At 37.1% G+C, this 15,489-nt stretch overlaps 1 protein-coding gene across 10 annotated transcripts in view; it reads left to right on the forward strand.

Annotated features, from left to right (window-relative positions):
- Positions 1 to 15,489, forward strand: part of RPS6KB1 (ribosomal protein S6 kinase B1) — a 37,077-nt gene that overhangs the window by 9,066 nt on the left and 12,522 nt on the right. For 4 of the 10 annotated variants that reach the window (XR_009348224.1, XM_059150027.1, XM_059150025.1 and 1 more), the window contains exons 3-7: positions 84 to 204; positions 1,713 to 1,781; positions 9,772 to 9,919; positions 12,225 to 12,282; positions 13,729 to 13,829. Coding sequence is in view for 5 of the 10 variants with exons in the window: in XM_059150027.1 (XP_059006010.1) it covers positions 84 to 204; positions 1,713 to 1,781; positions 9,772 to 9,919; positions 12,225 to 12,282; positions 13,729 to 13,829 (497 nt within the window). In the remaining 5 variants the exon portion in view is untranslated. Of the gene's footprint in view, positions 1 to 83; positions 205 to 1,712; positions 1,782 to 9,771; positions 9,920 to 12,224; positions 12,283 to 12,479; positions 12,553 to 12,653; positions 13,172 to 13,728; positions 13,830 to 15,489 lie in introns of those variants that run through there. The other 6 variants (XR_009348227.1, XR_009348228.1, XR_009348226.1 and 3 more) reach the window with 5 other exon arrangements.

Genomic DNA, 15,489 nt, shown 5'->3' on the forward strand with positions numbered 1-15,489 from the left:
TTACTTATTTGTATTAAATTATAGTAAACTGAAGGTAATTTAACTTTTTGAGAATTTACTTTTGGTTTTAATTTTCTTCTCAGTGGCATGGAACATTGTGAGAAATTTGAAATTTCGGAAACTAGTGTGAACAGAGGGCCAGAAAAAATCAGACCAGAATGTTTTGAGCTACTTCGGGTACTTGGTAAAGGGGGCTATGGAAAGGTAGGAAGTATTTTTGAAATAAGAGCTATTGTCTGTTTGGGTAGGTTAATTTTTGGTGGGGGATAGGTTAATTTTTTTTTTTTAATTTTTATTAACATATAATGTATTACTTGCCCGAGGGGTACAGGTCTGTGAATCATCAGGTTTACACATTTTACAGCACTCACCATAGCACATACCCTCCCCAATGTCCATAACCCAGCCACCCTATCCCTACTCCCCCACCCTCAGCAACCCTCAGTTTGTTTTGTGAGATAAAGAATCTCTTATGGTTTGTCTCCCTCCCTGTTCCCATCTTCTTTGATTTTTTTGTTCCCTACCCCCCATAACCCCCCGCCCTGTATATACTCGTTCAGCAGTCCTCTTCAGTCTTTGCTAGCTGTCAGCAAAGGATATGATCGCTTAATCTGATACTCTTTGGAGGATGTACAGAAGTTCTCTTCCTCCCAACATAAACATAAAAGACTGACACATAATAGGCACTCAGTCAATATTTGTTGAATAAATAAATAGACAACGTTGCCAGTCAAAGTCTGTTATTAGAGGAATCCTTCCTTCTTTTGATTAAAGGGTATCCTCTATAGGTATCCTCTTAAAAAACCATTCCTTACTTTTAATGGGCATGGCATATTGCTAAATGTTACTGAGATCTAAATCTGAATTGGTTTTCTTTGACTTGCAGTATTTGGAGGTTTAGTTAGGGAAGCTGAAGAATCTAAGAAGGGAGAAGAAAAAGGAAGAGAACTGCTTAGCTTCATATTTTGCCTACGTCTTTCTAACTTATGACCTTATCTTTATGTGTGCTGCCCAGGAAAATTTATACCTAGCTATTCTTTATCAAAAGGTAGAATTTGGATAACATTTTAGTAGTTAAGTTTAAGAACTATTTATGCTACTGTGTAGTGTTAATTTTTTCATTGCATGACATTTGTAGTTTCTTCTTAGGCTTAAGGACACATTCTGATTTGTTCTAATCATCTTGAATGTGGAACACATGCACTTTGAGTCTCACATTGTTTTAGCTATTGCATGATAAAGTTTTATATAGTTAGCCATTTTAAGGAATAGGTAAACAGTAATTCCTGTCAACTATTATTAAAGTTTTATGTGAAGCAAGAACAGTGGCACTCCTAGAAGAAATTTACAAAATAATTTATAATTTTTACTTTTGGTATTCTGCCTCTGAGAACCCTGATTATAGCTTTTTCCAAGCAAACTTGGATTTTGTGTATAAAGTTATATAGATTGTTCATTATTAGATGATCACTGACCGACTTGGCCACCAGATGTCAGCAGACCAAATAGAACAGTCCCATGTTTCACAGATTTCATTACTAAAGCTTTAATATAGTCTGCTCTTTCAGCTTATCATTTTTGCACAGTCTTTGTGTTACTAGTTTTTATAAGAATATAAACTGTTGTATCTGTTTTCTATAAATAGGAATTAAGGGAGTGTGACTAACCTAGTTTAGCTTTTAGTAACAAACACTTTTTTATTTTTTATCCAGGTTTTTCAAGTTCGAAAAGTAACAGGAGCAAATACTGGGAAGATATTTGCCATGAAGGTGCTTAAAAAGGTGATTCCTTTCCTCCTTTTTGGTCCTTTTTCTTCTTCTACTTTTTTTTTTTTAAGTAGCTCCATGCCCAGCATAGGGGGTGAATTCCATGACCCTGAGATCAAGAATTGCATGCCCCACTGAGCCAGCCAGGCATCCCTCCCCAACTTTATTGTTAACTGCTATAAAATCCACATTTTGGCTTAAAATTCTCAGTCAAGAAAATCTATAACACAATACTACATGTCCTCTTAGAATGTGAGGTGTTTCATTATTGGTATTCGTGTTTTCTGCTTAGTGAACATGGAGAGGAGAGCTCTTTTAATTTTCCTCTGAGGTAACTCTTTTAGCTCTTTGTTCTGGTCTCCATTTCTAAGTAATAGGCAAGTTCTGCTGTCACTTAATACAGCAGTTTTAGAAATATGTATTGATTTCCACTCTATTCTCTTTTACTTCTTCCTCCCTTTTCCCTATATTCTGATTTTGCTTCATTTTCTTTGAGTCTACTGTTGTCTTCTCATGCCTTCCAACAACTCTGTTTAGGTTAATGTTCTATGGTCCCACTTACTAGGTTGTCTATCAGTTCCATTTATTTTCCTGTAGATATACCATCAAAACCTTCTGTCCCCCATTCCTGCCTGTATTGGTAGCTCTGGAGGCATAGCTGCCATTATTGGACTTTGGTCACAATCCTTGGAATCCCTTTGGCTCCATCAGTGTTGGAGTCTTTGTGTCCTGGATCCCATATCTTCCTTTATCATTGTTAATTCCCTTGTTGCCTCTTGTGGTGACCATCTACCAGTGGCTTCCTGAGCCAAAGGCAGACACTTAACTGTCTGAGCCCCCCAGGCACCCCCAATTCCCATTTCTTTAGAGATCTAATTTTCTTATTTATTTATTTATTTGTATATTTAACATCTTTAAAAAAGAAAAGATTTTATTTATTTATTTGTCAGGGCTGAGGAAGAGAGCACAAGCAGGGGGAGAGGCAGGCAGAGGGAAAAGCAGGTTCCCCGCTGAGCAAGGAGCCAGATGTGGGACTCAGTTCCAGGACCCTGGGATCATGACCTGAGCCAAAGGCAGGCACATAATGCACTGAGCCACACAGATGTCCCTAGAGATCTATTTTTCTTTTAAAATATCTAAAATTTTCTTTAGTTTCTGTTCTGAATTTTCTACAGTGGTGTATTTATCTTCCTTTGATTCTTATTATTTTCTTTATTTTTACTCTTTGAATCTTGAGAGTTCCAGTCCTTCAATCTGTGGGAGATTTTCTTATATGATCTCTGATAATTTCTCCCTCTACTGTTTTCTCTTCTTGGATTTATAGTTAGTTGGATATTGGACCTCCTGGACTGATCATCTGTTTTTCTTATCTTTTCCATTTGTCTGCTTCTTTGTCTTTTTGTTTACTTTCTGAGATTTTTCTAGAAATTTGTTTTCTAATCCTTTTACTGATTTTTTTTAAGCTGTAATATTTGTGGTTCCCCAGAGCTTTGCCATTTTTTTTCTTTTCTTTCTTTATTTTTTTAAAAAGATTTTCTGTTTATTTGAGATGGAGCACAAGTGGGGCAGAGTATCAGAGGGAGAGGGAGAAGCAGACTCTTAGCCGAGCAGGGAGCCTGACATGGGGCTTAGTCCCAGGACCCTGAGGTCATAACCCAAGCTGAAGGTAGACACTTAACTGACTTTTTCTTTTTATAGCAACTGTTTTATGAGTACATTATCTTATCTTATTCCTCTGAGGGTATTTATGATAATTCTTTGAAATGTCCTTTTTTTCTAGGCATTAGATCTCTTTTCTAAGTTCCTGTTTGCTTTAAGTTTGATTTAGTCTCTTTCTTCCATGTCAAAAGTCTTCTTTAGATGCCTGGTGTCCTTTACTGATTGTTCATATTTAAGAGTGAAATTCTGAAAAGCTGATCACAAGCTCCATCTGTGTAGGAAGGCATGTTTTTAGCTGGCAATTGACTGAGAACCTCCAGATATCATTTTCTGTAGTCAGTTGGTGCTGACAAAGATCCTCTATTCTTTTGCATAGAAAAAGCATCCTGGAGCTGGATGGGAGAGAAGAGATGAAGATCTTAACCTTCCAATACGCAGACCTTCACTGAAGTCAAGTTTTTACTTTAGCACTTCACTCTGTATCTGATATTTCACTCTTTTTTTTTTTTTTCTTGGAGAGTACACCTTTCCAAGTGTTAGTAATCTACCTATTTTTAGTCCTCTACCTTCTGCCTTCTGTAGTCCCTAATGACTTTTTTTTTTCCTTTCTTGCTTTTTATTTTTGTCTCCAATTTTTGAACCTACTAGGGTTCTATAGATGGAATCAACTTCTTTTGAGTTCTCTGTGCAGGCATTTAGGTTTGATCATATTCTACTCCACTGAGTCATGTACCATTGCTTTAAACCACTCTGTTTTCTTTACCTCCTGATGTGTGGAGTTAAATGCATTTCCTAGTTTTATTGAAAATGGGTTATGTGTGTTTGGTTTCTTGTTCTTTTTGTTTGGGATTAATTTCTGAGAAGATCACACTGTCTTAAAACAAGTCTTAGTAGAAAACTGTATTAAAAGACAATCAAAACGACTTTTAACAAAAATTACAGGGTTTATAATACTTCAGTCCTTATCTTCCTAATTTTTACTTAAGCAATATACATGACTTATTAATTTAAAAGCTGAGGAACAAATATGACCACAACTTTATTGGTGATTGTCTTTTTTTTTTTTTTTCAAAGATTTTATTTATTTATTTGACAGAGAGGCAGGCAGAGGGGCAGGCAGAGAGAGAGAGGGAAGCAGGCTCCCTGCCGAGCAGAGAGCCCCATGTGGGACTCGATCCCAGGACCCTGAGATCATGACCTGAGCCGAAGGCAGCGGCTTAACCCACTGAGCCACCCAGGCACCCCTGTCTTTTTTTTTTTTTTTTTTTTTTGATTTGTTTGTTTATTCAAGTAATCTCTTGAACTCATGACCCGAGATTAAGAGTCACATGCTGTTCTGACGGAGCCAGCTAAAATCACCCCCGGTGATTGTCTTAAAAGAACCAGTTTAGATATTCTGAACTTCACTTTCTATATCAATAAGTCAGTATTAATCTGCTGTCTGGCTTTCCCATTGGAATCATTTGAGATTAATGATGGAGATAATATAATAATGCTTGTCCTAGAAATGTTGAAAGAAGTACTGGTCAAGATTCTTAGGTTAATTTATTCCTTTTGATATATTTTATAATCAAGGCTGACCATAATTAGTCACAGTTCTGTCTTAAGTCAAATATGTTTCTGGCATGGGCACCTTAAATGAAAAGAAGAGGGTGTTGTTTTTCTACTGATGGTGGATAGGCACAGAGTACTGGGAAATCCATAGACTTATATCTAAGACCTAACGTGATTGCCTCTCCATGTGCTTAGTTACCACTCCTTCCCAGTCTCATGGTTTTTCTTTCCCCAAGCGTGGCTAGAGAGTCAGATGCTGTTTCATGTTTTCCTTGCTGTCCCTGAAAACAAGCTCACAGTATAAATAATGAAAGTGAAGAGGTGCCAGGGTTAAGTCCAGAATTTTAATTCCTAACTAGATAAGATGACAGATTGCTGCCTTCGAGCTTCTTTATTCTGATTTTATTATTATTAACCCTCTTGAACTCGGTATGTGGTAAGAACATGTCTTTTTCCAGTCTTGAAGATGAAATCAGAGTAGAACCACATGTCTCTTTATCTTAAATGGTGTTTACATCTGGACAGTTTGTCTGAATTTTTCAGTTATTCTGGGATTTTTTTTTTTTTTACAAGAATGGTACTACTTGGGTATTTTCTCAGGGTGAAATGTTGAGGAAAAGACTCTCTTTCCCACCAGTTGCAACAAAGATGTACCTTGGAAGCAAAGTACTGTTGCCCATGGCATTAGTTTAGCCCACACTGTAAATTTTAGACTGTTTGGCTAAAGGCTTGTGGTTAACAGATTGATCATACTTGTTTCATTCCTTCTTTTATTGAATTGGTAATGTGCCAGGCATTATGCTAGATACTGAGATTTAGGATTTGAGGCAAATGTGTTCTCTTCCTCTCACTCTGCTTACCATATAATTCAAGGGAAGAATTGTTAAGCTTATTCTTACAATTTTTTTTTTCTATCTTGTGGTCAAAATCCTTTCTACTTTGAGGTTGAAACCTCCCTCAGTATTTATCATTCTTTTTTCTCCTTCCTAAGCCTTGTCATCCTGTATATCTTTGCTGTCCTTATATTAAATAAGTAATCAGTAGCCTAGCCTTCTAATTCCCTGATCTCAACTCTATCAGCTTTCACCTCCATTCCACTTTACCAGCCCCCATGGCTGTATTCTCCACCTCTGAAGTGTTGGACTATAATAGAACAATAACTTTCTCACTTCTTTATTCTCACAGTGCTTGGTCTTTGGCTCTCAACCTTTTAGTTCTTTGACCGTTTTGGGTTTTTTTTGCTAAAGTTCTTGACCCCCTTCTTATTTCACTTTATTCTGAATCTGGTATAATCAGCATGATCTGCCATTTTAGTTCTTGCTAGCCCCATTGACCTTATTTTTAGGAAAGTCCTACTCCTAATAGTTCAGTTTTTCATACTCTTTTATTCTTTTATCTCAGCTACTGAGCATTGCTGGCAGAAATCACATAAGCTTATAGATTGCTGTTAGGACAAATTAATAGTACCCAAATCATTTGGACCCCAAGTATTCATCAGCTGTTTCTCTCTCTCTCTTTTTTTTTAAAGATTTTTTAATTTATTTGACAGAGAGAGATAAAGAGGGCACAAGCAGGGAGAGTGTTAGGCAGAGGGAGACGGAGAGGCAGGCTCCCTGCTCAATGTGGGGCTCGATCCCAGGACCCTGGAATCATGACCTGAGCTGAAGGCAGACACTTAACAGACTGAGCCACCCAGGTGCCCCACCAACTTTTTTTCTCCATGTTACCAGACAACTTTCATTTTCTGTAACTGTTATCAGTCCCTCTTAACTCTTTAGTACACTGCTTCTTCCTATTTGAGGCTGTCACATGTGATTTCCTTCCACTTGCTGTTCTGATCCCTACCCCTCATACCATATTAATCTGCATTTTTACTTGTCTTTACTTCCTTCTCTCCAGTGTTTAGTAGGAGATGTATTCCTCCTCCTTTTCAAGGTTAAGCCCTCTGCTTATGTTTTGGATCCCATTCCTTTCTGCCTGGTAGGGGTCTTTGTCACTTCTTTCTGTTTTTCCATCCTCTGTTCTAACTTCTTTTTTTGTTTATGTATATTGGTGCTTTTGCCATATTTAGTAAAACAGATCCTTCTTTCACACAAAATCTTTCGATAGCTTCTACCCTCTTTGCCTTCTTAGCTGAATTTCTTGAGAAGTCATGTTTTTTTTTTTTTTTTTTAAGATTTTATTTATTTATTTGACAGAGAGAAATCACAAGTAGATGGAGAGGCAGGCAGAGAGAGAGAGAGGGAAGCAGGCTCCCTGCTGAGCAGAGAGCCCGATGCGGGACTCGATCCCAGGACCCTGAGATCATGACCTGAGCCGAAGGCAGCGGCTTAACCCACTGAGCCACGCAGGCGCCCTTGAGAAGTCATGTTTTATTATTTTTTTCATTCACTCTATTTTGACTTAATGACTCTACTATTTCAATGAAACTCTTGTCACCACCAATCTCCTAATGGCTGAATTCAGTGGTCTTTACTTAATTCATCCTTAATTTACCTCTCTGTTACATTGAAGCTAAGAAAACTGTTTTGTTTACTTATGTGATTCTATTTACTAAATTAAATTTAATTATTTAAATTAAAGATTTATTTATTTATTTATTTGACAAGCACATCACAAGTAGGCACAGAGACAGGCAGAGAGAGAGGTGGAAGCATGCTCCCGGCTGAGCAGAGAGTGCAATGTGGAGCTCGATTCCAGGACCCTGAGATTATAACCTGAGCCAAAGGCAGAGACTTTAACCCACTGAGCCACCCAGGCGCCCCTATTCAGTTGCATTTATGTATTTCTGTTGTGTTCACAGTTTTATTTCCCTCCCCCATCCTTGTTGATTTAATTTTATTTTTGGAATATATAAAACATTAGCATGGTTCAGAATTCAAAAACCCCTATTTTATAATCACAATAATATTTGATTTAGGTAAGAGAAAAAGAAAAACTTTAGGTAAGCTAAAAGCGTTGAGGCTTTACTCAGAAGGTGTTCGCAGAAGTCTAGTCCTATTACTTTTTTTTACCTTTCCACTGTCATTAGCTTTTGGTTTATCTTAGTTATCTTATTGAAGATATAAGGAGATACATGTACATGTTCTTATCTCCCCTTTCTGACACAAAAGGTGGTATACTATATAATACTGTTATGCCATATATGCTCTTTTGTACTGATTTTGGTTTTGTTTTGGTTTCACAGAGAAATTCCCTGTTCTTTTTAAAGCTTTTTTTACACATTAGGTCGATAGTCTATAGGTTTTTATCCAGTATTCTATACATGGCCATTTAAGTTGTTTTTAATATTGCACTTTAATAATATTGCAACTACTGATCTTGTGTGTATGTTTTTCATGTTACTGGAGATGTACCAGAACTTAGTCCTAGAATTTAATTTAGACCGTACATATCCAAAATAATGCATCATTTTCCTAAAACTGTTTTGACTTTCATTTCCTGTTATTGAATGATAATCATTGTCCTATTAATTATGCAGAAACCATGGTATCATCATTTCTTCTCAACCTAGTCAGCAAGTGCTGATGATACCTTTTCTTTTTTCCCACCTTCCTTTTTCTTTTTTCTTTCTTTCTTTCTTTTTTTAGAGAGGTGGGGTTGGGAGGAGTAGAAGGAGAGAATCTTAAGTAGGCTCCATGACCAACATGAAGCCCAATGTGGGGCTCAGTCTCACCACCCTGAGATCATGACCAGAGCCGCCAAAATCAAGAATTGGACGTTTAACTGACTGAACCACAAATGCCCCCCACCTTCATTTTTTTAGATACAGGTCTTACTTAATTTAGTTTACTGTTATTAGCCCCCCAGCTAGTCTCATTTCTTCCCTAAAACTCCGAACTACTACTAAAACTGTCTTAAAGCCAAAGATTACTCATTTTCAGAACCTTAACATTTTTCCTCTGCCTCTGAGATAAGATTCAAGTGCTTTTTTGTTTTTTTTTTTTTAAGATTTTATTTATTTATTTGACAGAGATCACAAGTAGGCAGAGAGGCAGGCAGAGAGAGAGGAAGGGAAGCAGGTCCCCCGCTGAGCAGAGAGCCCGATGTGGGACTCAACCCTAGGGCCCCGAGATCATGACCTGAGCCGAAGGCAGCGGCTTAACCCACTGAGCCACCCAGGCGCCCGATTCAAGCGCTTTTGCCTGGGTACCTAGGCCTTCCATTTCCTGGTCTCCACCTACAACACCAGCCTAATGTCTAGTCACTTCTAACCGTATTGAACTACTTATAGATTACCTAGACATGTCCTGTCAAGCCTGTTTTGCACTGGAAATGCTTTTTTTATCCTCTGTGTTTCATTTTAATATTTTTCATGATACAGTTTAGGTATTGCCACCTCCCAGTACACTTCTTGCCATGTTAGCTGTAATTTCTCTCTTCTCCCATAGCACCTTGTGTTTACCTGCATTGACTTCTCTCTCTTCCCTGAGACTTTGGACTCCTAATAGCTGGAGACTTCTGTTCGTTCTTCTTTTTATTACAGAGCCTGGAGCATAGTAGACATAGAATAATTAGTGAACATATGAATAAACTTCATCTGTTTACATTTTTTAAAAAGGTATCTTTAGGTTATTTACATGTTCAGTGCAAAAAATCCAAACAGTGCAGATATATATAAGAAGTGAATGACTTCCATTACTCCTATCTCAGTCTCTGGTGAGAACTATAATTAAATTAATTATATTAAATATTAAACTATTGGCAAGAAGAACACAAAATAGAATTTCCAGTTACTATAGAATAAAAATGTCTACTGTTTTGTTCTTATAGATCATCTCTTTTCCTTTAGGCAATGATAGTAAGAAATGCTAAAGATACAGCTCATACAAAAGCAGAACGGAATATTCTGGAGGAAGTAAAGCATCCCTTCATTGTGGATTTAATTTATGCCTTTCAGACCGGTGGAAAACTCTACCTCATCCTTGAGTATCTCAGCGGTCAGTACACTCAGTTTGGTGTAATTATTTGCCTTTGCTCCAGAAACTGGGTTAAACATTATTTTCCAATGGAAAAAATGCTTTTTCCCCAATGTGATTCAATAGTTCTTAAAATTGACAAATACATTGACATAAGAAATTTAGATGTGACCATGTGTTTCTTTTTGCAGACAAATATGAAGAGATTTAAAGGTTAGGTTTTTTCCCCCATCTGTGAAATTTTATTTTAATCCTAATCCCTTTGTAATCATACTTAAAATAACAAACACCTAATTGATACAGAGCCATCGCATTGACTGTGCTGGGGTAAGATACTATAATTCCAATGAACTATCAAAGCATTTCTAAACTCAAATGGAAAACTTACTGAGAGTATTTAAGATACTGAGTATTTTCAAAATTGCATCTCTAAACAGAGTTTTTTGGTTGAATGTAGCTTTTTTGCTAGACTGTGCAGTTTACATAGGAAGACATCCACAATTTCCAGGGATTACTACCTCCTCAAACCTTGTTGCTTATCATTTCTAAATCACAGGTATCTATTACCAGCCAAGATATCTGAGTTTTCTGAAAAAGAGGTTCCACAATGGCCTGTAACATGGAACAGAAAGATGCAGAATTTAGCAACTTTTTTGTGACTGTGTTGCCGTTTTTTGAGTAACTTTATTTTGACAATTTTGGATTTATACAGAAAAGTTGCAACAGTACAAAGACTTCCCACGTATTCTTCACCTAGATTCCCCAAGTGTTTTCATTTTACAGTTGTTTTGTTTCATCCTTCTTTTCTCTCCCTATGTATATGTATATGTATACATATATATGTGTGTGTATATATATGTGTGTGTGTATGTATATATATATACATGTATATGTATAAACACACTTTTTTTTTCTGGATTGCTTAAGCGAGTGTTTCAGACATGATTTCCCATTACCCCTAAATGCTCCAGTTTATATTTTCTAAAATTAATGACAGTATCTTAACTCTACTAAAATTATCAAAACTGGAAATTAACATTGATACAGTAATATCTCTCAGCTCCCTTTAACCTAAACAGTTCCTCAGTCTTTATCTTTTGTGACCTTAACCTTTTTTAAGAATATAGGCCAGTTATTTTGTAGAATGCACCAATTTGGGCTTATCTGATGTTTCCTCAAGATTAGATTCAGGTTATGCATTTGGGGAGGACCATCGAAGTGACATTGTGTCTTCTGTCAGATCAGGAGGTACATGATGTTATATCTTTGTCCCATTGCTGTTGATGTTCACTTTGATCACATTTATAAGGTGGTGTTGGCCAATTTTTTCCCTGGAGAAGTTTACCCTTTGTAATGAATAAGTATCTTGAGATACTTTGGGATTATTGAAATATCTTCTCTCTCATCAAGCTTTCATATACAGTTTTAGCATTCATTGATTCTTGCTTGAAACAATTAACTGTAATGTTTGCCAAGTGATTTTTCTTATTCCGTCATGCCTCATTTATTTATTTGGCATTCTGCTGTAACAAAGAGCTTTTCCTTCTCTCCCATTTTAAAACCTAATTTATTGATCTCTTCATTGATTTACATCATTGCGGGCTCATGTATTCTAAGATTATTCAATGGAATATAAGTTGTTATTATCTTGATATTCAAAACAATGTCATGCTTTTAATAAAGCTGGTGCTAGATTAATCTAGATTAAGAGATCTGAAAATATGGAATAAGGGCATTCACTAATTGTAATTTGTAAGGGTGGCTTAATTATATACTAACATTTTTCTGCTTAGGATAAAATGTGAGAGAAGTTTTAACCAAGATTACTTTTTTAACCTCAGGTCTGGAATCTTTTAACTATTTTGAAGTTTAAAGATGTAAAACCTAGAATTCCAAAACATAGTTTTCACATAAGAATAAGAACACTGCAAAAATAGAATCCTGAAGACTTAGTTTTTTTTTTTTTTTTTTTTTTTTTTTTTTTAAAGATTTTTATTTATTTGATAGAAATCACAAGTAGACGGAGAGGCAGACAGAGAGAGAGAGGGGAAGCAGGCTCCCTGCTGAGCAGAGAGCCCGATGCGGGACTCGACCCCAGGACCCTGAGATCATGACCCGAGCCGAAGGCAGCGGCTTAACCCACTGAGCCACCCAGGTGCCCCTAGAAGACTTAGTTTTAAACCTATAGTTTTTAGGATCTGTTTTTTAGTTTTAAGGAACTGCTATCTTTTAACTGTAGTTAAAAGAGAAAGCACAACCTTCTCATTAGAAATGGGTTGGAAATGAAAATTGTTTTATTTCTAAGCCCTTTTCCTTTTCTTCACAGGAGGAGAATTATTTATGCAGTTAGAAAGAGAGGGAATATTTATGGAAGACACAGCCTGGTAAGTGAAATTTTTACAGTTGCATGGATTCAGGTAATGATTCATATAATTTAAAAGCAAAGCCCTTTTCCCACTGTGGGCAGCCAAATGATTCAGTAAATTGTTCTGGAGCCAGTCAGTCACTCAGGACTTCAAGGGGGAGAAGTATCTTTGGGATGGGGCAGATTTTGGAGGTCACATCATTCCTTTGCCCCCAGGCCTTGGGTGGAACGCTCTTCACGCCAGTTCCTAACAGAACCATTCTCACTGGGGCTTTCTTTCCTTGAATTGGTAAGCTGCCTGCCTTGGCTGTGGGTGAGTGTGGTTTTCCGGTGAAACTTTATGTCTGGAACAATGGAAAGTATCAGAAATCATCTCCTCTTTTTTTTTAGACTTTCCAGTTCCCAAGGTGCAGTCTTAGGGAGGTGATAAGCCGGCACACATCATCTGTGGATTGATTCTATGGCCAGGATGGGATCTACCCTTATATTTCTTAAGATGGCATCTGCTTCAAATTAAAAATATACACATCCTTTTGTGAGATGACAGTATTGGGTAACAATAAATCAGTTTATCCTACACATTAATTGAATAGAAAACACTTAAATGTTTTTTTCTACTTTAATTACCAAACTGCATTCCATTGTTTAATTTCAGGCCTTTTCTAACACAGAAGCTGCATTTAAGAGCCTTAGGGATGAAGTACCCTTTTTTGGAGGAGGCTCTCTGAGCCCTGTTGGAGGCTGTATTTGTGGTCCTGCTGGCTGTGAAACTGCCTCAGTCCTCTAGGACACACCCTCTCCATCCTGGAGTAATCTGCAGGATTGCAACATTGTTATGCAGCCAGTATTGCAGTGCCTTGTGCTTTTCGAATCCAGACAGGGTTGACTCAGCCCTTTATTCTTTTGAGGTAGATAAATTTGAGTGTCACACAGTTTATAGTTGTGGGCTGGCTGGCAGGAGGGAGGGCAGATACTGTGGGCATGAACTGTATATAAATAATGCAGCTGTATTAAGGGATGAGTGGGCTTCTAAGGGTCAGATTATTTATAAGGTATCTTTCGAAACTAAGACTTGATCTCTGAGAATAACAAAGTTCCTGTGTCCTATGGGATTTTAAAATTGGGGGTGGGTGGGAGAAATTTGCTTTGATCTGAATGACTATTGTCCTAATTCCTATTAGGAACAGAACAAAAGCCAGTGACAGTTTGGCATATTCTGGACTTTTTTGAAATTAGTAGTATGTTCTAAAGAAAACATTTTATAGTTTCACTAAATAAGTGAAACATAAATGTCACCATGCCTTTTGGCAGCATCCTGTGCCATCTCTTTCCCCCATCCCCACCCCCATCCCCACTAATTTGGTCTTTGGTGCATGTCTATTTCTTTCAAGGAATTTTGCTCCATACATAAACTGCTTTGAATATATTACTCTTTTTAATTTTATTAAATCACTTTTGTTTCCAGCTTTTATTTGGCAGAAATCTCCATGGCTTTGGGGCATTTACATCAAAAGGGGATCATCTACAGAGACCTGAAGCCGGAGAATATCATGCTTAATCACCAAGGTGGAGATATACCGTAAACAATTCTATAGTAAATAATCATCTTAAAATCCTCCCACCCAGGTCATGGTCGTTTTCAAAGCCCCATAGTCATGTAACTTCTGTTATACACTCCTCCCTCACAATTTATGGCATCATAATGCTTGCTGAGATTTAAGTATTTAGATAATTGTGATTGATGAGATTAGAGGAAGTTAGGAATAACTAACCACTTAACTGTGTTTTCTGGTTTAATCCTTGCTCTTAATAGCTTATCATTCTTTTGAAATCTTTACATAACATGTGAGCCAAAAGCCAGTCCCAACTTTAGTTTTGGTTTGTCCCTTAAATTGGAAAGTAGATCTTAACCCTATAAATTGAGTTTTCCTTAATGAAAAAAGATGCATAAATATTAGAAGCAGTACTTTTTATGATAAATTTTATTAATGCTGTAGAAAAGGATTAGAATTGAACCAAAATATTTGATGTAGCCTTGGAAAGAAAATGTTTAGTAGGCATCAGTTTATTCTTGGTGTTCATAACAACAAACATAAAAATCAGAAAGGCTCATACTCTGTGCAGCTGTACGTAGAACAGACTGAGTCTTGATTACAACTACATGCTGCTAGAGACAGTTTGATTTATGCAAGAGTAATCTGGGCTCAGTAGACTTCTCAGGTCACTCATACCCCAAAGGAGCAACCAGCCAGCCAGGCTGTTGGGGTGCTGTTGGGGTGCCTTCAATGTCTACAAAATGATACATGAGGTAGTTAAGGGTTTTAAATTCTTGGACAGGAAATGGTGTGGACAACTGATGCTAATATGAATATGTTTCAAATTGTGCTTTTTTTCTCGTTTTCTGTTTTTCTTTTCTTTTCTTTTTTTTTTTTAGGAGAAATTCTACTTAACCAAGCACATCATGGGAATATATGTATCTCTGTCCCTCCCAGTTCCGCTCCCATCCCCCCACACTTGGATTCTGATTCTGAATTCTAAGGCAAAGGATAGAATAGGGAAGTGACTAGTTAACTTCTTTGATTCATAATGCTGAGTGTGTCAGGTGGTTCTGTGAAGATAAAGGTCATATTTTTTTGTATGTCAGAGTATCAGTAAGCCATTACGTTTTCTTTTCTCTGAAATAAACCTGGAATAGTAGGGTTCCTGGGGTGGTTGAACCACTCTATATCTAATAACATTTTAGTAAAGCTAAGCTTGAACTGCAATGTTCTTTGTGTAAGGTGGTGAGTTTTTCACTTTTTGGATTAGAGCTGACAGTCCCTTGCCATAGCAATTTCATTTCTTTTTCTGAATTGGCAAGTATTAGCAGAATTAGCCAACTTGTTTCATTGATGTTCTGAGACCATTTAAAAAACTGTTCAGTCACAGTTCACTGTGGTAAAAAGTTATATATTTGAAGTACAGTGTCAGACTTTTAAATGATGCAACATATCTTTATAAGGGTTTGTGTACTTAAACCAGACTTTTTTTTAAAAGATTTTATTTATTTATTTGATAGACAGAGATCACAAGTAGGCAGAGAGGCAGGCAGAGAGAGTGAGAGGAGGAAGCAGGCTCCCTGCTGAGCAGAGAGCCTGATGCTGGGCTCGATCCCAGGACCCTGAGACCATGACCTGAGCTGAAAGCAAAGGCTTTAACCCACTGAGCCACCCAGGTACCCCTTAAA

This window comes from Mustela lutreola, chromosome 15 (genome assembly GCF_030435805.1).
Source record: "Mustela lutreola isolate mMusLut2 chromosome 15, mMusLut2.pri, whole genome shotgun sequence".
Taxonomy (NCBI): domain Eukaryota; kingdom Metazoa; phylum Chordata; class Mammalia; order Carnivora; family Mustelidae; genus Mustela; species Mustela lutreola.